General features: G+C 36.6%; 1 protein-coding gene and 1 long non-coding RNA gene across 3 annotated transcripts in view; both read left to right on the top strand.

The window, feature by feature from the left end:
- Nucleotides 1–24,771, top strand: part of gabra3 (gamma-aminobutyric acid type A receptor subunit alpha3) — a 322,972-nt gene that overhangs the window by 100,630 nt on the left and 197,571 nt on the right. For both annotated transcript variants that reach the window (XM_087301935.1, XM_087301936.1), the window contains exon 3: nt 24,543–24,664. In XM_087301935.1, the coding sequence (XP_087158061.1) occupies nt 24,543–24,664 (122 nt within the window). The remainder of the gene's footprint in view (nt 1–24,542; nt 24,665–24,771) is intronic.
- On the top strand, nt 20,349–24,247 carry LOC147838989 (uncharacterized). Its single transcript, XR_015520800.1, has 3 exons — nt 20,349–22,828; nt 22,951–23,481; nt 23,718–24,247. It is a non-coding gene; the product is annotated as an uncharacterized LOC147838989 (long non-coding RNA).

The following is a 24,771-nucleotide window of genomic DNA, read 5'->3' on the forward strand; positions in this document are numbered from 1 at the left end:
TGTGAACCTATACTGGTCTCGCGGTTCAGTTTGGTTAGGTTACGATTATCATGCTATCAATTCAGTTCAATTTAATATATCGGTGGATTACGGTGCATTGATGATGCTTTCCACGCAGAGTTTTATATTTTTTTCACAGCACATCAATTCTTGTATTAACATGTATAATTATATCATATTTATACAATATCTGTAAAACATTTTTGTCCTTTGATAAATATATAAATATTTAAACTGTACCTTTAAACAACACAAGCGTTTATAGCAAATAAACAAATATAAACATCCCGTTCACTTTCTGAGCCTTGTCTAGCAAGTTCTCTCTTACACCCAGGCCCTAATTTGTGCCGGAACACGCCTGATCCAGATCCGGCACCTCTAAAATCTGATCCGGCGCCTCATTTTACTGATCCCCCTATTCAACCACCCTCCTCCCCCGTCTGCTGGTCCCTTTCACTTTGTTCCGCAACTCCTTAACCTTCTTCACTTTCGTCCGCAACAACCAACCCTTGCCCCGGCTCTTAACTTACGTCCGTTACACCCCTTGGCTATCCAACTGCCCCCTACTTTCATTCAGTGAGTAAGTATCAGTGAAGGACTGTCCAGCAAACTCACACGCATTGTAAGATACTCGCGCTTACCTCCCTTGCCATAGTAAGCTATAGCGACATAGCGCATATCAGATAAATGACCGTCAGTATATAAAAACCGGTTATGATTATTACTGAACTGATACCGAATTGTCCTCATCTGCATTGCGGTGCACCAAACCAAAGAAACAATTCATTTTGACACCCCTAATATATATATATATATATATATATATATATTAGGGGTGTCAAAATGAATTGTTTCTTTGGGCGAAGCAGTGCCGCAGTAGGTAGTGCTGTCGCCTCACAGCAAGAAGGTCGCTGGATTGCTGGTTCGAGCCTTGGCTCAGTTGGCATTTCTGTGTGGAGTTTGCATGTTCTCCCTGCGTTCACGTGGGTTTCCTCCGGGTGCTCCGGTTTCCCCCACAGTCCAAAGACATGCGGTACAGGTGAAATGGGTAGGCTAAATTGTCCGTAGTGTATGAGTGTGTGTGGATGTTTCCCAGAGAAAGGTTGCGGCTGGAAGGGCATCCACTGCGTAAAAAAAACTTGCTGGATAAGTTGGCGGTTCTTTCCGCTGTGGTGACCCCGGATTAATAAAGGGACTAAGCCGACAAGAAAATTAATGAATGAATATATATATATATATATATATATAAAATGCATGTTTCCAAACAGTTGATTTGTGCTAGGACATCATGAAGGAATAAAGTTAACTTATTAGTTTTTTTTTGTTTGTTTTTTTTTTACACATTTACGTGGATTAAACATAAAACCATTAAGTTATCCCCCCAAAAACCTCATGCATTGTGTTGTTTCAGCTCATATTAAATAAGTCCTTTGAACAAAGCGTTATTTTTTCCGTGTATTGTTGTATTGCACAGCCCTACAGTAAACAACAATAAAGAATCTCACTGCTCATTTTGTCTTCATGTATTTCCTGAAGCTGTACCTTCACCATTGTGGCAATCCATGTGCTAATTAGCCAGCATATTCTCACTGTAGCATTTCTGCACTTGTTGATAAACTGAGTAATAGCATTGTCAGCATCAGAAACGTTAAGTGGCTGATGGTCTCAGCTGGCGTTGTGGGAATCTGATTACGCTCCCTGTTGGCCCAGCGGAGGGTGTTTCTGCAGGCCAAACGGAGGAAATCAATGTCAGCATCTCACCGCGTGGTATGAACGGTGTCTCCTGCCAGCCTCTATTTCAGAGGAGGATTTAATACGTCAGATGTTTGCTCACACAACAGGACAAAGGAGTGAAACTCATGCATGTTTCCACACAAGTCCTGCTCTGTCAGTGGCGCAGAATACATCTGTAGTGCGAATGATCTCTTAAGTAGATTTTGAGTGTTTTGCAGACGCGTTTTTAAAATATCCTGTATTCTGGATCCCTTTTTAGGACTCCTAGTTGGACATTTGTCTGGCAGATTCACCGATCGTCTATCTGACATTCTAGCCTTTTAGTTTCAGAAATAACCTATACTGTAAACTGATAAGTGGCTTGAAAGGATGGCACAATATTATAAGGGAATCGATTCCTTTGAAATAGCTTGTGTTATTCATTTGTCAACTAAGGGTTTTCAGTCTTTTTCAAGCATTTTCAAGCCTAATGTACTGATATTTTGACAAATTATATGTGCCTTTAAGCAGTATTTTGAGTTATGTTATGTCATAATTTAATTATTTAATTTATTATTATTATTATTATTATTATTATTATTATTTTATTCTTTGTTCATTTCTTTGTTGTTGTTGATTGATTTACTAATTTATTATTATTTTATTTATTTACTTATTTTTATAACTGTATTTTATTATTATTATTATTATTATTATTTTGTTATTTAAATGTTGTGATGATTGATTTACTAATTTATTAATATTTTTTTCAGAATTATATTTATTATTTTTGTTGTTGTCTTTGTTGTTATTATTATTTTACTTGTTTTGGTATTTATATTTTTGATGATTGATTTACTAATTTATTAATATTTTTATTTTTTTATGATTATATTTTTGTTATTATTATTATTATTATTATTATTATTACTATTATTATTATCATTATTATTATTAATATTAATAATATTATCATTTTTGTATTATTATTTTTATTAATATTACTACTATAAACATTGTTATGGCTCAATGTATTAATTCATTATTATTTTCTTTATTTTTATAATTGAATTCATTATTATTAATATTATTATTATTATTATTATTATTATTATTATTATTATTTTCGTTATCATTAAATTTACTTATTTATTATTATTTAATTAATTTTTATAATTGTATTTCTTCTTCTTATTATTATTATTATTAATAATAATATATATGTATTATTTATTTATTTATTTATTTATTTATTTATTTATTTATTTATTTATTTATTTATGTGTTTGTTTTATTCATCATTGTTATTTTCTTCTCTTTAGCATTATTAAAATTAGTTTGTTTGTTTGTTTTACAGTAATGTGATTGTTAATAATATGTCAATGAAATGTTAATAAAAATAAAGAAGTTAATAAACATATTCAATTAAAAAACAAGATTAGGACAATGCTAATTTAGTAAACAAAGACTAAAACTAAGACTAAAGCTGTTCTTAAAAAAATAAAAATTTAAAAATATTTTAATTAAAAATTAAAATAATAAAATCACAAAAAAAAAACCCTATAACTAACTGAATTGTACAACAAACTTTCCACCGTATTTGTATTTGCATGTAGTTTTAATATAGATAGCAATTGTTTCCAACATTTTTCAAAATATCTTCTTTTGAAAACTCACAAAGGTTTAAAAACACTCGAGGCTGAGTAAATACTGAGTAAATGTAAATTTTTTATTGAAATATGTATATTTTTCAAACACTAAACTTTGCTCTGGTGGAAGATGTGTTCTCTTAACCATGATAAATATATAAAAACAAATAGAAATGTGTTAAAACTCACACAACCGTCAATGAAGTGAACTAAAACTAAAGTGAAATTGATAACACATTTAAAAATAGAATTAAACTAAAAGCTTAAATGCAAAGCTATAGTATAACCTGTTTTTTATTCCTATTCTTGGTGCTCTGTGGGACTTTGTAAATGTGCAGCGGAGCTCAGGAAGGGCTGTCAAGATTGGGGCTCCAGACGAGGACGTTTTAATCCTCCCCGCTGATTTGCTTCTTAATTGCACTGAGGGAAAAAATCACAGGTTTAATACCGCCTTGCTGTTTTGAGCGCATTTCCATTTCCGCCTGGCTTTCTTTTGATCGCTGCCGCTAACTTTCATGTATTTTGGTTTGTTTGTTTGTTTATTTTTGTATCTTCATATCCAGAAATTGTCTTCGTGGTCTGTGAGCTTCAGATTGTGAAACTGTGCCAACATGCTAAAAATAGCAATGAATCTCGATTTCTATGATATGTCCCCGTTATGTCAAGGAGCGTGGTGTAAAATATTATTAATACTCTGTTAAGCTTACTGTATCATAGGTGGCTATCCATGTTCAGTGAATATTTTTAGTGAAACGTCTTTATTGGTATGCTTCATATTCATATGCAGTTTACTGATTGTATCCTGTCGTAAAGAAATCCCAAACTGAAATAGACTCATGATACTTGGCGAGTTTATTAGGAAATCTGTAGAAAAAAAAAAGTGTGTAAAGGGTCGAAGATATTATTGAAATGTGTTTTTAATATATGTCTTTATAGGATCATTAAAAATAACATTCCTCCCCTTCAAATGTAAATGAAACTGCCTTGTTGTATTGTATGGCGTCAGCTAACTCTTTGCAACTCTTATATGGTCGCCCACTGAAGCTAAGCAAGGCTGCGCCCGGTCAGTACCTGGACGGGAGACCACATGGGAAAGCTAGGTTGCTGCTGGAAGTGGTGTTAGTGAGGCGCTCAACCTGCAGTCTTTGTGGGTCCTAATGCCCCAGTATAGTGACGGGGACTCTATACTGTTTAGTGAGCGCCATCTTTCAGAGGAGATGCTAAACCGAGGTCCTGACTCTCTGTGGTTGTTAAAAATCCCAGTATGTCCTTTAAAAAAGAGTAGGGGTTTCACCATGGCATCCTGGCCAAATTTGCCCACTGGCCTCTGTTCATCATGGCCTCCTAACCCTATCCCCATATCATAATTGGCTTCATCACTCTGTCTCCTTTCCACCAATCAGCTGGTATTATTATATTACTCCTCTATACAGCCTCTGTATAGAAATCAGTAGGAGTAGCATATGAGAATCTATCAATAATTCCCTTAATGTGCTCACTTTTGGATTAAAAGCCCTGAGGGACGTTGTTTAGTCAGGCATTTTTCTAAAAATTGAGGTTTTTTTTTCTCAATGGATGCAGCTGAGGCTTATATTTCATTTTAACAGTACAGGCCGTAATACGACACAATACATTTGTAAATTCTCAAGGTTTGTTTTAATAGTTAAAAAAACTAAATCTCACTTGAGAATGAATGAATGAATGAATGAATGAATGAATGAATGAATGAATGATTAAATGAAATAAATAAATAAATAAAAATAAATAAATAAAAATAAACATTTTTATATAAACATTATATATTAACATTATATAACTTTATAAAGTAAATAAATAGAATATAAGTAAGAAAATATAAAAATAAATATAAACTATATGAATATAAACTAAATAAATAAAATAAAATAGAACAAATAAAACATAAATAAATAAATAAATAAACGAATGATTGAATGAATGAATGAATGAAATAATAAATAAAAATAAAAAATAAACATTTATATATAAACATTATAAATACATAATAAATAAATAAATAAATAAATAAATAAATAAATAAATAAATAAATAAATAAATAAATAAATGTTTAAAGTAAATAAAAACATAGAAATATAAAAATAAACTATATTTTTTATATATTTTTTACTATATGTATATTTTGCATGTAGTATCTTTCACCCAGCCCTGATTTAACAGTAATATTTAGTGATACTTTATTGTTAAAACAGTGCTGGGTGATAGATAGATAGATAGATAGATAGATAGATAGATAGATAGATAGATAGATAGATAGATGGATGGATGGATGGATGGATGGATGGATGGATGGATGGATGGATGGATGGATGGATGGATGGATGGATGGATGGATGGATGGATGGATGGATGGATGGATAGATAGATAGATAGATAGATAGATAGATAGATAGATAGATAGATAGATAGATAGATAGATAGATAGATAGATAGATAGATAGATCAAAGATTGGCCAGCCCAGTCACCAGACATGAATATTATTGAGCGTGTCTGGGGTATGATGAAGGAGGAGGCGTTGAAGATAAACCCAAAAGTTTTTGATGAGCTCTGGGAGTCCTGCAGGAACGCTTTCTTCTTCATTCCAGATGACTTTATTAATCAGTGATGTGAGTCATGTCAGAGATGTATGGATGCAGTCCTCCAAGCTCATGATGGAGTCAGACACAATATTCATTCTGTCTCCACTGCAGCAGGACTTTATATTCTATACTGGACATTATTTCTGTTCAGTGATGACACTTTAGTCTGAGCAGAGTCAGACCGCACTGTCCTCATCCAATCATTAAAAATCAAGGCATCATTATATTTTATTTTGGTAAATAAGCGTAATCTAGAGGCCTTTGCCTTTCATATAAGCCACTTCTGATGCCAAAAGATCAACTAGAAGTCAGCTTATTATTTGTTTATCCTAAAACTAGATTTGTCAAGTATCACCTTTGTCTTCAGCATTTTGATTGCATTTTAGCCAGATAACACAAACCTGTGGAGCAAATAAATAGCTTTCATGTAATAATCTAAAATGTCATCATTCACTTGCTACACAATCACTGACATCTGCCACCACAACTGATGAAACATAAACCGGTGCAATGAAAAAAACACATATAAATGACAAACCTCCACAGCAACAAAAGACGAAAGAGAGAGAGACTTCAATAAATGATTACGGCGCAGTTGTAAACCGAGGCTGTGTGGGGAAAAAAAAAAATCACGCTTCACTCTGAGTACCTAGGGCAATCTAAACTGTCTGTGAACGAAAAACATCATACAACAGAAGCTGGAAGACATTTTCACAAATGTGTACAACATAATCGTTTAGACTGCAAGCCCAAATACACTCTCTCGGAGTTTAAATATTTGGTGGATTTATAATTCATCAGCGGTCTGCGCAGGCAATCTTAATTTAGCTGACAGCTCTGAAACCAGCATAAAGAAGCTTTTAATGAACGAGCTCTGGAAAAAAAAAAAACAGCATTAGGTGTCACTTCAGAAGAACTTCCTCCAGAACTACATCAGAGATTTGTACTCGGCTAAATATAGAGAACAGGGTCTTGAATACATTAGGCTTCCAGGAGGAGCTTGTCATTGTTTCGTTAAACGCGATTGTGGATTCAGCGCTTTCGACTTAACTATCGCTGACAGAATGGAGGAAAGTGGGATGAAAAATGTACTTAACAGGAGCTGAGTACAAAATGATTTAATACATTACTGAAACAGCCTCCAGCGGTGGGCGACCCAAGTTAGCACCCTTGAGGGTTTTCATTCTGACAGTGTTTTGCCACGGGAAATCAACCAGAAAAAAAAAGAGAGAACGGAAGAGAAAAAAGCACTCAAGCAAATGAACAGTGACGTGACGTGATGTGACGGCTAACAACACTAATGGAGATTCTGATGTCATATTTAAACACTTTCTCCTGTATGGTGTTGCTTATTTATTTATATGTATTGCTGCAAACGCTTCACACTTGTTTGCATTGTGCAATGACGTGATTCTTATTGTTAGTATTAAGGGCCCTATCATACACCTGGCGCAGTGTGGCGCAAGGCACTGTAGTCTTTTGCTAGCAAATGCAGTAGCGCTCATTTGTGCGCCCATAGGGGTTCTGGTCTAAAAAGGAGGCGTTCTGAGGCGGACCGCTGGCGCGTTGCTATTTTGAGAAACTATAATAGATTTTTCATTAGACCAAAACTAACCCGGTCTAAACTCCGGCGCAGAGTTGCACCTCGCTTACACACTGCTTAATACACACAAGAGAGCAATAGGCAAATATCTTTACATATGAAAAAATTTAAATATTAAGGATATATTTAGGATATAATAAGAATAGATATAGGATATAAATATAAAGGATTAAAATATTACAAAACACATTATTTTTCCACTTAGACTTACTTTGCGTCCTGTAAATAGCGAATGCGCTCTTGGCGCGATGTAGCTGGCTCTTAAAGGGAATGGGAGATGAGACTCTGATTGGTTTATTCTCAAAACACACCTATAACTCATTAAGAAAATAAACTCAACCCTTTTAGACCATGCGCCACGGCGCAAAACGGATTTTCCCGTCCTTAAATTAGCAAAAATGCATCCTGACACGCCCTGAAAGTGTTTGCGCCCTGCGTTTTGCGCTCTGCGCATGGACCGTCAAAATAGAGCCCTAATATGTACTCGGGATGCAACAATACAGTTAGCCTACAGTTCAACACATACCTCGGTTTTTTAACATGGTTTTCGCGTTAACAAACCCCACCCAATTTTTATTTTGCTAACCGGTTACTTTCGTTTTCACTTTCGGGTTGAGGGCGGCATGATCGTCCTTTGCCTAAAGCGGCAGTACAGCTTGCTCCGGCCCTGGCACTTCCTCGTACTGTTGCCTCACTTCACCCCCGACCGCCGTTCGCCTTGTTAAAGTGTGGAATGATGGTTAAGCGCCCCCTAACTTTAGAGAACGGAAGAGAAAAGCACTCAAGCAAATGAACAGTAACGTGACGTGATGTGACGGCTAACAACACTAATGGAGATTCTGATGTCATATTTAAACACTTTCTCCTGTATGGTGTTGCTTATTTATTTATATGTATTGCTGCAAACGCATCACACTTGTTTGCATTTTGCAATGACGTGATTCTTATTGTTAGTATTAAGGGCCCTATCATACACCCGGCGCAGTGTGGCGCAAGACGCACAGCAATAGTCTTTTGGTAGTTTAAGCTTGGCGCACGAGTGGTTTTGAGGCGTTGCGCTACGCTGTTTAAATAGCAAATGCATTAGCGCTCATTTGTGCGCCCATAGACGTTCTTCTCTAAAAAGGAAGGCGTTCTGAGGCGGACCGCTGGCGCGTTGCTATTTTGAGAAACTATAATAGATTTTTCATTAGACCAAAACTAACCCGGTCTAAACTCCGGCGCAGAGTTGCACCTCGCTTACACACTGCTTAATACACACAAGAGAGCAATAGGCAAATATCTTTACATATGAAAACATTTAAATATTAAGGATATATATAGGATATAATAAGAATAGATATAGGATATAAATATAAAGGATTAAAATATTACAAAACATATTATTTTCCACTTAGACTTACTTTGCGTCCTGTAAATAGCAATGCGCTCTTGGCGTGATGCAGCTGACTCTTAAAGGGAATGGGAGATGAGACTCTGATTAGTTTATTCTCAAAACACACCTATAACTCATTAAAAAAATAAACTCAACCCTTTTAGACCATGCGCCACGGCGCAAAACGGATGTTCCCGTCTTTAAATTAGCAAAAATGCGTTCTGACACACCCTGAAAGTGTTTGCGCCCTGCGTTTTGCGCTCTGCGCATGGACCGTCAAAATAGAGCCCTAATATGTACTCGGGATGCAACAATACAGTTAGCCTACAGTTCAACACATACCTCGGTTTTTTAACATGGTTTTCGCGTTAACAAGCCCCACCCAATTTTTATTTTGCTAACCGGTTACTTTCGTTTTTACTTTCGGGTTGAGGGCGGCGTGATCGTCCTTTGCCTAAAGCGGCAGTTCAGCTTGCTCCAGCCCTGGCACTTCCTCGTACTGTTGCCTCATTTCACCCCCAACCGCCGCTCGCCATGTTAAAGTGTGGAATGATGGTTAAGCGCCCCTTAACTTTAGAGAAGGGAAGACAAAAGCACTCAAGCAAATGAACAGTGACGTGACGTGATGTGATGGCTAACAACACTAATGGAGATTCTGATGTCATATTTAAACACTTTCTCCTGTATGCTGTTGCTTATTTATTTATATGTATTGCTGCAATCGCTTCACACTTGTTTGCATTGTGTAATGACGGGATTCTTATTGTTAGTATTAATATGCACTCGGGATTCAACAATACAGTTCGCCTACAGTTAAATACATACCTCGGTTTTTTAACATGGTTTTCCGTTCGATTGTCATGGCTTGACACGTGTTTTTTGTGTGTTATTCTTTGCTATATAGGAACAGTAAGAGGTTAAGGAGAAAAAATAAAAAATGACTTATTGCAGTACCTTTGTTTTACTTAAAAGTCAAGAAAAGTTTTTTCTGTCATTGGCATTATACTCAACGGCAAAACCAAAATGTCCTAACACTGCAGATTTGAAGGACGCAGGTGCTTCCTCGTACTGTTGCCTCACTTCGCTGGCGCTTCCCAGGGCTGGCGCGTCCATAGAGGCGATCTAGGCGGCCACCTATAGAATAGAGAGACCAGCGTCCGCGACACCGCATCCTCATTTATATCTGTGGACTAGGGACACAATGAGTTGACCGAGACGACAGGGTTTGAGTTTGGAGAAGAACGGTTCCAGAAGCCAGGTAAAACAAAAACAAAAAGTAAATAAATACATAAATAATCAACAAGCTGAAGACATGGTGAAATCGTGCAGCTTTTCTTTAGCTGGATTTCTTTTGAAAACACTATCGGTTGGGTTTAGGGAAGGGTCAGTTGGTCAGTCATTCAGTCGACAGCAAGCTGGCCTGGTCAGCTGAAGTGTATATTGCGCCCTCTGGTTGATTTGTGTGAGAAGAGGATGCGCAAGAGAAATTTTTGATCATCGAAAAGTGTGCACAGTGACCTCTGGAGCATTCTTGAAAACAAAAACTGCGACGGTTACATATTTCGCCATCCCTAGAAATGTAGATATTGGTACGTATCTGCAGTGGGGCTGGGTTGGGTTAAGGCCTGTTGTGTATTAATAAAAATAAACAATACACAAATAATACAATCAAATTTTACACATTAATTTTATACTTAATGCTAGTTCAAATCTGACAATTCATTTAGAAAACGAGAAAAAAAAGTATCATTATGAATGGATTATTGAATCACTTATTGAATTTATTCACTTGTTGAATTGATTAAATGATTCATTCAACAGATTCATTCATTCATTTTCTTGTCAGCTTAGTCCCTTTATTAATCCGGGGTCGCCACAGCGGAATGAACCGCCAACTTATCCAGCAAGTTTTTACACAGCAGATGCCCTTCCAGCCGCAACCCATCTCTGGGAAACATCCACACACACATTCACACACACACACATACACTATGGACAATTTAGCCTACCCAATTCCCCTGTACCGCATGTGTTTGGACTGAGGGGGAAACCGGAGCACCCAGAGGAAACCCACGCGAACACAGGGAGAACATGCAAACTCCACACAGAAACACCAACTGAGCCGAGGCTCGAACCAGCGACCTTCTTGCTGTGAGGCGACAGCACTACCTACTGCGCCACTGCCTCGCCCCATTCAACAGATTAAAACAGGAAAAAACAAACAAATGAGACAAAATTGGCAAAACAAAACAAGCTAGCAGACACAGAAATCAAAAATGGCAAGACATTTGTAACATTTGTCATGACTAGGGCCAGACGGAATCTGCGAACGTTTTTTGCTATTTCTGCTGAGAATTTCGGTAAAAATCTGCGGATTTCTGTGGAATTATTTTGGGAGTATCATAACTAAAACCTTAATATATGAAGTAAAAATTAATCTCTTTTGAACTTTTATCTAATATTTAATATGTAAATCCAATTCGATTCACTTTATTTGGTAAATAAAGCAAGTTTGTCACATGGTATATCAAGTAAAAGACAGAAAATATGACTGTACAAACTGTGTTGCACATAAATCAGATGAATATTTTCATATAGGTCAATAATATTACTGTAATTAATTAAAAAAAACTGAATAAATATAGATTTACACACATTTACTCAAGTAAATAAACAGAATTAATGATGAGCTAAAAATATGCGGAAAATCTGTGGAAAATCTATGGAAAATTTGCAGAATCCTGCATAAAACGTGCTGGAATAGCTGGCGGTTCATTCCACTGTGGTGACCTCTGAAATAGAGACTAAACCGAATGAATTGAATTGAATTGAATTGAAATGAATTGAATTGAATTGAATTGAATTGAATTGAATTGAATTGAATTGAATTGAGAAAGACAGACAGAGAGAGAGAGACACATGGAGAGCTTCTGGGATGCCGATGCGGAGGATATGATAGGAGAGCTTTAGGATGGGGGGCAGGAAAAGTCCACTTTTGATTTTCAGGGCTGATGTGTTGGTAATGAAGAGTGATGAAGCAGCTGCTGTGATCCTCCGTCTGACAGACACAGATTCACATCCACTCACACACCTCACAGAGCCACAGATGGGGACACGTGTGTGTGTGTCACGTCTGGATGCACACACACAGATGATACATGTTCCGTGTACACTTTATCTGATCACTACACCTCAGATTAAGCACAAATACTGATTGATCTCTCTCTCTTTTCTTGACAGAATCATTCTCTCTTTTGGCCAATGGCAAGAAGCCAAAGCATAAAAACTGATAAAAAACAAACAGTTGAAGATAAAGTTATTCTTTTTCAAATATTTCCTAAATGATGTTTAACAGAGCCGGGAATTTTTCACAGTATTTCCTGTCATAATTTTTTCTTCTGAAAGAAAAAAAAAAATATTTGTTTTATTTCAGCTAGAATAAAAGCATCTCTAGGGTTTACAGAGAATGGTCAGAAAAAGAGGAAATATCCAGTGAGCGGCAGTTCAATTGCATTGTTGATGCCTGGAGTCAGAGGAGAATGGCCAGACTGGTTCCAGCTGATAGAAAGGCAACAGTAACTCAAATAAGCACTCGTTACAACTGAGGTCTGCAGAAGAGCATCTCTGAACACACAGGAAACACACACAAAGGCAGGGAGAACATGCAAACTCCACACAGAAACGCCAACTGAGCCGAGGTTCGAACCATATAATAAAAAACTGGTATAATAATAATAATAATAATAATAATAATATGTATAATACTAATAACAAATAATAATAATAAGAAGAAAAAGAAAAAAAATTATGATAAATAATAATAATAATAAAATGGATAAATAACACTGAGAGAGAGAGAGAGAGAGAGAGAGAGAGAGAGAGAGAGAGAGAGAGACAGAAAAGGAGAATGAATAGAACAAAAGGGGAAGTAAAGAAGTATACAAAGACTGAATTATAATGTGGGAAAGTATTAATAAAATTTATACTAAATAGTTTTTTTTCCGATTGATTTATTTATTTTAAAATAATAAAATATTTATTTATATATTTATTTAAAAAAACTCTCTAATATTAAATCTAATTTAGAATAGTGTCTTGAAGAATATCTAGTCAATTATTATTTACTGTTGTCATGGCAAAGAAATCAGTTATAAAAAATTAGTTATTAAAACTATTATGTTTAGAAATCTCTGTGTTAAAGAGAAATCGGGTAAAAATATACAGGGGGCTAATAATTCTGACTGTAGATGATAAACAGGATGTGATTTTCAATCCTCTACCTGGAAAGCGCAGCTGAAACTGTGTACAGTGTAAAGTGTTTGTTTGAGGTCGATAATGAAAGCCCTGGGAAGCTTTTGAAGAAAAACTCCTCAAAGTTTGTATTTTCTCTTCAGACTGTATTGTAGAGATGCGTGGGCCAAGAAACCTGGTATCATCTTTCACCACCTGTCTTTTCCCCCCTGGCAATCGCTTCATACTTCACTTTCTCCTTTAGCCTGCACTCACTCTTCTGCTGGTTTTAATGGGCTGTAAATTACCTCTAAAGATTTGCCTTCGCTGGCTTACGTAAACCCGCAGGAGAGGCTGGGAAACAAATGTGGAGGATGGTAGACTCATGAATCGCACTAATAAACCTGTGCTTTGAGTTTACTCCAAGGCCTTTCTTCACAAGAACAACATTTGATCGTTTATTCGGTTGGACTCAATATACAGTTGAAGTCAGAATTATTAGCCTTTCTGAATTATTAGCCCCTCCTGTATATTACTTTAACAGAAATAAGTTTTTTTCAACACATTTCTAAACATAATAGTGTTAATAACTGCGAATTTCTGATTCCTTTTATCTTTGCCATGATGACAGTGCGTAATATTTTATTAGATATATTTTTTTAAATACTACTATTCAGCTTAAAGTGACATGTAAAGGTGCCCTATAAAGAAAATCTGGGTATATCAAGGTATAGTAGAATAATACAAGATCAATATACGGAAATGGACATACCATGAGCCTTGAACACTATTGTTTCTTCATTGTCATGTAAATTCCTCAAGTGTTAAACCCCAAGGGGCAATGAGCGAATAAGAGGACAAAACAAACTGCTTATAAAATTAAGTTAGAACATGATTAACTTAGTTTAATAAGTTACAAATATTTATTTTTTTATTTAATTTTACAGCGTAATCGTAAGGTATTGATGTATTAATTCATGGGTGAAAGTGTTTTGCATAGTCTACCTACACTCAAAAAAAAAAAAATATCTATATATATATATATGTATATATATATATATATATATATATATATATATATATATATATATATATATATATATATATATATATATATGTATATATATATATATATATATATATATATATATATATATATATATATATATATACATTCTTTTTAGTGTAGGTAGACTTTAAATGCAATACACTTTCACCTAAGAATTAATACATTAATACTTTACAATTATGCTATATATATATATATATATATATATATATATATATATATATATATATATATATATATATATATATATATATATATATATATATATATAATTTTTAATTAATTTTCTTTTTTTACTTGTTCAAACTATTTATTTAAAATTAGCTGAATCAACACAATTCTTATGATTTCATTGGGAATTAATCCATTTGAATTAGGACATCATGAATGAATTGTGTGGAACCCTGAATTTTTACAGTATAAATGTGCCTCTCAAAAGTGAGTGGGCTTAACAAATCACCCGTAGAAACACATGCTCTCCCTCAAAAAACAAACAAACAAAACAACAACAACTCTAGCCAACACAGGCTCTGTGTGAATATGTACCCCGTATACATTTCTAGAGAACTGGAATTATGTAGCCAAAGGCAGGGACGCGTCTCTCACTTTTAGAGACAGTCCATCTAGAAACAGGTGATTAAGAATTTAAACATTTGGATCTCATACAACTGTCCCCCCACTTTTAAAATGTCCACTACGCCCCTGGCCAAAGGTATGTTTGGCTGCAGTTCATCTTTAAAACGAATGCTATGGGGAGGTATGATGCCACTGACAGCTTATGTTTCTTTCTGCTGACCGCTTAACTCAATTTAGATGGCTTTTCTGCTATAACCAGTTTGCCCAGTGGCTCGCCGTATACATCAGCAGACTCGAGATGCAGAGATAAGTTGACTATGACGATGGGGTTCGAGTTCGCTGAAGAACGGTTCCAAATTGCAGGTAAAACAAAAGATAAAAAACGTGGTAAGATCTGAAAACATGGTAAAAATCAGGCGGCCCTCTTTTTCTTTCTTTTTCTTGTTTGCTTTTTGAAAACACTATCGGTTGGGTCGTTCAGTCCGTCAGTCGACAGCGGCCTCTTTTGGATTTCACTCGTAATGAAATTTGAGATCTGAAATCATACACAGCGGCCTCTGGAGGATTCACAAAAACAAAAACTGCTAAAAAATGTACCTCCTGGGATGTATTTTGTGCTCTCCAGAAATGTATACAGGTGTACATATCCATAATGAGCCTGGTTTGACATTAGAACACTTACTCTATCACTAAATTCTCTGAGCTCAAGCAAGTTCCTTTATATAACTGTAACCTGTTGTGTGTATTGCCTCTTGTTGAATCGCTGAATGCCTCCTCAATTGTAAGTCGCTTTAGACAAAAGCATCTGCTAAATGTAACTGTAAATATTAATTAGATTATAGTTAGATTAATTAGGCAAGTCATTGTATAATGATGGTTTGTTCTGTAAACAATTGGAAATAAACATTGCTTTAAAGGGGGTTAATAATATTGGCTTTAAAATGCTTTAAAAAATAAATAAAACTGCTTTTCTTCTAGCCGAAATAAACCTGAGACTCTCCAGAAGGAAAAATAGTATAGGAAATACTGTAGAATATTTCCTAAAACATCAATTGGGGTATATTGTTAAAAAAAATGTCCACAGGAGGCAAATAACGTTGACTTCAGCTGAATAAAAAGGCATTGTGCAGAAACGTCACTCGAAGAAAAGCCACAGTGTTCACCCCGTCAGCTCAGTCAATCATGCTGTTATTGTTCATCTGATTGGTTTCTCTTAGACGCCTGTATATTTTATCTTTTCTGCGCACAGACAACAGACTGAACGCTCTTAGACAGTTTCCATTGTTTCTTCACTTATGCTTTGAATGGCTGAACACAGCAGCCGTGTTTCCGTCAAAGAGGCAGCAGCGTCCACCGCTTATTAATATCAACGAGACGATATTCAGAGACAGGATAGGACGTGGGGTTCATATACAAACAGTGCTCTGGAATGTCATCAAAACTGCAGTTTTTACTTTACTTGAAGGGGTGTTTATACGACGTGACTACTGCAGATGTGATATATTGAGCAGCACTACTGTGTATGTGATTCTCATAGTGTTTTCAGCCTCTGAGTCACTTCTGCAGCGTTTTACTGACGACTCACAGATTCTTCAGGACAAACCAGTCAAAAACAAAACCAGACGGAAGCGGACTTCTCACAATTCCTCATTCCTCCACGCCACCACAGTTTCTGACGGCTTTATTGTCGTGTTCTCCTGCTTTCCTTTTGATATTTGTTTGGAGTGGGGCGTTCCAACCTGCTTTAGGTTTCTTTGGTTGTTGTTTATTATGTTGGTGGGCTCCCCATCTCTTGTCATTTTGGATAGTTTTGCTGGTCATGTTAATAAATAATTTAGCTGGAGCACTTTGGCTGTTGCTTATTTATATTACGTTGTCTTTGGTTCACGAGTCGTATTTGAATTAGGGACCATAACATAATCGGGGGCTCGTCCGGGATTTGAAAGATAAATTGAATTGAGAGACGCAGTGGTGACGCAGTCGCGCAGTAGGGAGTGCTGTCTCCTCACACCAAGAAGGTCGCTGGTTCGAGCCTCAGCTTGGTCAGTTGGCGTTTCTGTGTGGAGTTTGCATGTTCTCCCTGTGTTCGCGTGGGTTTCCTCTTGGTGGTTTAGTTTCCCCAGTCCAAACACATGCGGTACAGGTGAATTGAGTAGGCTGAATTATCCACAGTGTATGAGTGTGAATGAATGTGTGTGGATGTTTCCCAAAGATGGGATGCGGCTGGAAGGGCCTCCACTTTGTAAAAACTTGCTGGATTAGTTGGTGGTTCATTCCGATGTGGCGACCCCAGACTAATAAAGGGACTAAGCCGAAAAGAAAATTAATGAATGAGAGCTGCAGTGGAAAGCAGCAGAGCTTTTATTATGATCAACTGGAGAAGAAGCAGCGCTGTTTTATCAGACTAAATACATTTTAGACTTCAGTTATAATGCTGCTCTGTGCAGACTCTTACAAATAAAATTAGAAGAATCACTATTGTTTCCCTGTTTTCTATAAAACCAAACAAGATATCCAGTGTGTGACATGTCATTAGCGTAAACACACACACTACGAAAACTAGTTAAAGTCTGGATTTGGTTGTTTGCATAGCGTTTGGGATAATGTAAGAACACAAGTCAGCTAAGTATATAACACATTTCTAGTGTTTTCGGGGGGTAATTTGATACAAAAATAGTAAATATTGTGCATATAACTGTTCAAATGGAGTCCAGAAAAAATAAAACAGTAGAAAAAAAAGAAAAGGGTCATACATTTTCTAGGAGGGCTAGTATCAATCGTGACGGCTTTCTGGACACAAATAAATCATCAGGACCTTCTTATCTACAACACACATGGGAGATGATCAGCTTTGAGAATGTCACAGCACCGACAGGCCTGCTTTATCCCTCACCGGCCACATGACATATAGTACACTGAGCTGTAGGGGAGATACAGAGAAAGCCACATCAGTAGGCCCACACAGAATCTGCAGCCACAAAAATCCACTTTTTAGCCCATCGTTTATTTACTCGTGTAAATGAAACCGTGTGAACCCATCTAAACAAAACCAAGACACTCTTTTCGCCAGTTACAGGTCAATACAACTTGTAAAGTAAAATTTTGTCTTTTCAAGTGTTCACACTTGGCTGATGATTGATTATAAAGCTGTCCTGGGAGAGAGTCCTGAGCTCATAAGATCCTCGAGCCTGGGGCTCTCTCCCGTTTGCAAGGTGAGAGGAGAGTTTGAGCTCAGGTAGATCTCGAGAACTCCCCTGCTGTAGTAGCTAATGAACAGACAGTGATCGCTCTTAAGAGATAACTTACTAGGAGCATGACTATGGTGCCGATTTGGATTAGTCAATTAACTTCAGTTGCATGTTTTTGGACGTGGGAGGAAACCGAGGAACCTAGGGCAAACTCGCGTGAGCATGGAGAGATTGTGTAAACTCGCCACAGAAACTTTGGCTGGCTTGGTAAGGACTAGAACCAGTGACGTTCCTGCTGTAAGGCCACCTATCTAGGAAAGGAGGAGGAGTAGGGGTGGAAGGGGGGATTCTTCAAAATGAAATTGGCTGTGATATAGAACAATACAATATGGTCTTTATTGTGGCTAAGGAATCGTCTGATTGGTCAATCATAAATTATTGGGCTAGTTGGGTTAGTTTTGGGATTGGCCATTTGGGCTAGTTTGATTAAACTTTTATGGTAGTTTTGGGCTATTTTGATTGGACAGTTGGGCTAGTTTTAGGCTGGATAACCTTGCCATTTGTGACCAACTGGAGTGTACAGTTGGGCTAGTTTTGTGGTAGTTTGATTGGCCATTTGGGCTGAGTTGATTGGTAATTTTGGCTAGTTTTGGGTTAGTTTGGCCATTTGGGTTAGTTTGATTGGTCATTTGGGCTAGCTTGATTGGTAATTTTGGCTAGTTTTGGGTTAGTTTGGCCATTTGGGTTAGTTTGATTGATCATTTGGGCTAGCTTAATTGGTAATTTTGGCTAGTTTTGGGTTAGTTTGGCCATTTGGGATAGTTAAATTGGCCATTTTGGATAGTTTTGGGCTAGTTTGATTGGCCATTTGGCCAGCCTCGATTGGCCATTTGGAATAGTTTAATTGGCCATTTAGGATAGTTTTGGCTTATTTCGTTGTCCATTTGGGCTAGTTTGATTGGACATTTCTGCTAGATTTGGTCTGGTTTAGTTAGCCATTTGGGGCTAATTTGATTGGACAGTTGGGCTAGTTTTGGGTTAATTTGATTGGTCATTTGGGCTAGTTTTGGTTTAGTTTTATTGGCTGTTTGGGGTAATTTGATCAGTCATTTAGGCTAGATTGATTGGCTATTGGATAGTTTGATTGACTAGAACCAGTGACGTTCTTGCTGTGAAGCAACAGTGCTAAGCACTGGCCCACCGTGCCACCCATCTAGGAAAGGAGGAGGAGTAGGGGGGGAAAATGAAGATGTGGAAATTAGGGTATTTATTGTGGCTTATGAATTGTCTGATTGGTCAATCATAAATTAGATAATGCGGGACCGACTGCAAGCAATCATAAGCACGTGATCATCTCGAAATTAGTTTATAAATAATCTTTACTTCTCTATTGTAGATATATTGAATGTGTGAGACTCACCTTGTTGGATTTGCATTTTAAATGTAAAAAATAAAAGTTTAATTTACATAAATCCTCACATTTTTGCACAGAAATTAACAAAAACAGAACTGTTCATCAATCAGTGACCTGGTCCTCCCGCAGCCAAATGTGCGACAGGTGTTTCAGCGGCTCAGAGCAGATGATGGAGGGTCAGAGGACTCTCTGCCGTCACTGTGTCTGAAAGCAGTTTTTCCGCCATGTTTACCGCTCCGAGCTGCTGCATTTTCAGCTCCACAATAAAGTCGACAGCCTCTTGAGATGATTCAGTGCAAAACACAGCAGAGTGCCCTGATGGAGAAATACAGCGCGCAAACACTCTCTTAAACACACTCGGCAACTACAGAAAGCCTTGTTGTTGTTGTTTTTTTTGCTTCTGTTATTTTCTGCAACACTAAAACGGATCGTGCTCATGTTTCAGCGTGATGATCTCTTTAATGGGCTCTTGTGAGTGTTTCTCGAAGGTGCAAAGAGGAAAATCATTCATTCATTCCACCCTCTTTAACCTCCTCGGAGATGAGGAAATTTACACGCAGACTCCCTTTAGCTCAAAAGCACATTCAAAAGCAAACAAAAGCCACCAATTCTGCGTTTGTATGAAGCTTAAAATGTGACAAAAATCTGAATTTTAATTGTGTTCATTTGAATTTTTGACAATTGTCATTTCATTCATTCAATCATTTGTCCAAGCCGCTTCTCAATTGAATTGAGAAAATTCTCCTTAATGACCACTTTTTAGTCATATTACACATTAAAGTGAATTTTATATATATTATTTATATTATATATATATATTGTAATTGTGGTTTTCTAAAGTATTACATCGCTCTTTGTAAAAGTTGATTGATACCATTTGTTGAGTTTCCCCATACAGTTTAATAGATTGATTGGACCGGGATCTCGAACCCGTCACACTATGGAGTTTAAAATATGCCAAAACAATCTGAATTTGAATTGTGTAAATTTTAATTATTGACAGTTATAAAAATAAAATAAAACACTAAATATTGCATGGCGTTTAATATAGTTTAGAATTAGAATTTCTTAACTTCAATGTTGAACATCTGGAATTTGGGAGTATTATTAAATTACAATTGTCGGTAATTACAGGTAACAATTTCAATTTAGATTGTTTTGTCCAAAAGTTAGTTTAATTGGCCATTTGGGTTAGTTTTGGGTTAATTTACTTGCCCATTTGGGCTAGTTTGTTTGGACGTTTTTGCTAATTTTGGGCTATTTTGATTGGACAGCTGGGATAGTTTTGGGTTAGTTTGATTGGCCATTTGGGTTACTTTGATTGACCATTTGGGCTAGTTTAAGTAATCATTTGGGTTTGTTTGGTTGCCCATTTAGACTAGTTTGATTGGCCATTTGGGCTAGTTTGGTTGGCCATTTGGGCTAGTTTGATTTGCCATTTGGGCTAGTTTGGTTGGCCATTTGGGCTAGTTTGATTTGCCATTTGGGCTAGTTTAATTGATCATTTGGGTTAGTTACGGGTTAGTTTGGTTGTCAATTTGGGCTAGTTTGATTAAACTTTTATGCCAATTTTGGGCTATTTTAATTGGACTGTTGGGCTAGTTTTGGGCTGGATTAACTTGCCATTTGTGAATAATTGGATTAGAAAGTTGGGTTAGTTTGATTGGCCATTTGGTATAGTTTGATTTGTCATTTCGGCTAGCTTGATTGTTAATTTTGGCTAGTTTTGGGTTAGTTTCGCCCTTTGGGTTAGATTGATTGGTCACTTAGGCTAGCTTGATTGGTAATTTTGGCTACTTTTGGGTTAGTTTGTACGTTTGGGCTAGATTTTGTATAGTGTGATTGGCCATTCGGGATAGTTTTGGGGTACTTTGATTGGCCATTTGGGCAGCCTTGATTGCCATTTGGGTTAGTTTCGGGTTAGTTTAATTGCTAGTTTTGGGCTATTTTGATCAGACAATTCAGCTTGATTGGTCATTTGGGCTTGCTTGATTAATCATTTTGGCTAGTTTTGGGTTAGTTTGGTCATTTAGGGTAGTTTGATTGGCCATTTAGGATAGTTTGGTAGTACCCCAAATGCTAGTTATGCTAGTTTTGAACTATTTTGATTGGACTATTCGGTTAGTTTTGGGCTAGTTTGATTGCACAATTCGGCTAGTTTTGGGCTGGTTTGATTGCACAATTCGGCTAGTTTTGGGCTGGTTTGATTGCCCAATTCGGCTAGTTCTGAGCTAGTTTGATTGGCCATTTGGAATATTTTTTTCCCGTTTAAGCTCATTTAGTTGGCTATTTGGGCTAGTTTGATTGAACATTTATGCTAATTTTGGACTATTTTGATTGGAGAGTTGGGCAAGTTTTGGGTTTGATTAGCTATTTTAAATAAGCAGTTTAAACAAGCAGCAAAATCTTTTTTTTTTTTTTTTTTTGATAGTTAAACAAACCATACCATCACTGCATATGTTGTTTTCAGGTTTGATATGTGTGATATTTTAATTTCGTTTTAAATAACTTGTATGTATAAGCAGCAGATTATGTGTTGTGCATTTATAGTTTTATGCAAGATCATTTTTATGACACGGCTGTAGTTTTGCGAGTTGTTGAAAACTCTTTAAAGGTCAGCACGTAATTGGTGGAAGGTGTTTTCCAGCGCAGACCTTGATTGAGGAGAGCACTCATTATCTCATCAGCTTTCTGTCCATCATGCTCTCCATCATGCCACCGCATTGTTCATCAGGGAATCACAGCTCCAGAAACGCATAATTATGCTGCATATTTCAGGTAATTAAAGAAACAGGGGGTTGGCTGCATATTCAAGACCCTATTTGCAACTTTTGGGGATATAATGCTGCCAAATCCCAGAGCTGGGATTTCTGCAAAAGCCGTATTCAATTGTGTGACAGGTTTCACTAATCCACTTGGACTTACATTAGTTCTCTCCTCTGCTCTGTCTGCTTTTTTGTTGTTGTTGTTGTTTTACGCAGTTTTCTCACTTCAGCTCATTTTCCTTCTTGCCCACATGCATGAAACTGCCCACAGTCTGACGACAACCTGCTGTAACGGTAGACAATATGACTTCAATATTATATCATAGGATGTGCATGCCTTTCACAAAGGCCTTCATGTAAAAAATACTGGCAAGAAATTAAATGTAAAAATAAAACACTGCTCTCTGAATTAATTCAATAAATAAATGATTTAAGAAGATGTACGAAAGACAGAAGATGTAAGAAATTAAATACCCATAATAGGCTAGTTTGATTGGACATTTATGGTAGTTTTAGGCTAATTTGATTGGATAGTTGAGCTAGTTTGGGCTGGTTTGATTGGTCATTTGTGCTAATTTGACCGACGATTTGGGCTAGTTTTGGGCTAATTTGATTGGTCATTTGGGATAGTTTGATTGCCCATTTGGGCTAGTTTAATTTTCCATTTGGGGCTAGTTGATTGGACAGTTGGACTAGTTTTGGGTTAGTTTGATTGGCCATTTGGGGTAGTTTGATTGGCCATTTGGGGTAGTTTGATTGGCCATTTGGGGCTAGTTGATTGATCAGTTGGGCTAGTTTTGGGTTAGTTTGATTATTTTTTTTTCCCTTTGGGTTAATTTTGAGTTAATTTGATTGCCTTTTGGGCTAGTTTTTTTTTTTTTTTTTTGCCCATTTGGGTTAGTTTGGCCATTTGGGGTAGTTGGACTGGCCATCTGTGCTTGCTTAATTGGCCATTTTGATTAGTTTTGGGTTTGTTTTATAGCCCTTTTAGGCAGGTTTGATTGACATTTATGCTAGTTTTGGGCTATTTTGATTGGACAATGGGCTAGTTTGACTGAATATTTGAGATAGTTTGATTGAACATTTGGGCTAGTTTGAGGTAAGTTTGACCATTTTGGCTACTTTGATTGGACGTTTATGCTTGTTTTGGTCTAGTTTGATTGGATAGTTGGGGTAATTTAATTGTCCGTTTGGGTTACTTTTGGGTTTGTTTGATTGCCCATATGGGCTAGTTTGATTGGACATTTATGCTAGTGTGGGATTATTCTGATTGGACAGTTGGGCTATTTTTTTATTTTTATTTTATAATTATTAATATTATTTTTGCCCAGTTGGGGTAGTTTTTCTTGCTTATTTGGGTTACTTTGATTGGCCATTTGGCTAGTTTAATTAGCCATTTGGGTTAGTTTTGGGTTTGTTTGATTGCCCATTTAGGCTATTTTGATTGGACAATTGGGCTAGTTTGACAGGATATTTGCGATAGTTTGAACATTTGGGCTAGTTTGATTGGACAGTTAGGCTAGTTTTGGACTGGTTTTACTGGCCATTTGTACTAGTTTGATTGGCCATTTAGGGCTAGTTGATTGGACAGTTGGGCTAGTTTTGGATTAGTTTGATTGGCATTTGGGCTAGTTTAATTGGCCATTTGGGTTAGTTTTGAGTTTGTTAGATTGCCCATTTAGGCCAGTTTGAATGATATTTATGCCACTTTTGGGCTATTTTGAATGAACAATTGAGCTAGTTTTATTGCCCATTTAGGCTAGATTTGGGCTAGTTTGACTGAATATTTGGGATAGTTTGAGGCAAGTTTGAGTGACCATTCTGGCTAGTTTGATTGGACATTTGTGCTAGTTTTGGTCTAGTTTAATTGGACAGTTGGGCTGGCTTTGAGCTGGTTTTATTGGCCATTTGGGCTAGTTTGATCACCCAATTTGGGCAAGTTTGATTGGTCATTTGTGCTAGTTTTGGACTAATTTGATTGGCCATTGGGGTAGTTTAAGTTAAAGGTTTTAAATATTCTTCCAAATAACTTAGGATGTGTCCAACAGAAAAAAAAAAACACAAACAAAATAGGTTTGTAACAAATGAAGGTTAAGTAAATGATGGCAGACTTGTCTTTTTTTTTTTTTTTGGGTGAAATATCTGTTTAATTCAAGATTATATATTCTGTGTTAAAATGAACCAAAGCATTTAAACTTAAAACAAGATTATTACTTAAATCAGGATCACACATACATGCACTAAAGATTCAGTGTGACTGAGTTTTAAATAGACAAACTTAAATTAGTGATTACAGCTAAAATAAAGTTTTAACACATAATGCTGTGTTATCCTCCGTCACAGGGCTGTAACCGGTCACAGAGAACCCATTCCCGATGACAGCAAAGACAACATCACCATCTTCACCCGGATCTTGGATCGCTTGCTGGACGGTTACGACAACAGATTGCGTCCCGGGCTTGGAGGTATGATTTACACTGCCTTCCTCTGTGTCCTCATGCTTTCATATCGACACTTCTCGCACACGTCTCACACCTCTGAGAACCGTAACAGATTGTGTTTTTGGAGCAGT

The sequence above is a fragment of the Danio rerio genome, chromosome 21 (genome assembly GCF_052040795.2).
Source record: "Danio rerio strain M-AB ecotype USA chromosome 21, GRCz13ab, whole genome shotgun sequence".
Classification (NCBI taxonomy): domain Eukaryota; kingdom Metazoa; phylum Chordata; class Actinopteri; order Cypriniformes; family Danionidae; genus Danio; species Danio rerio.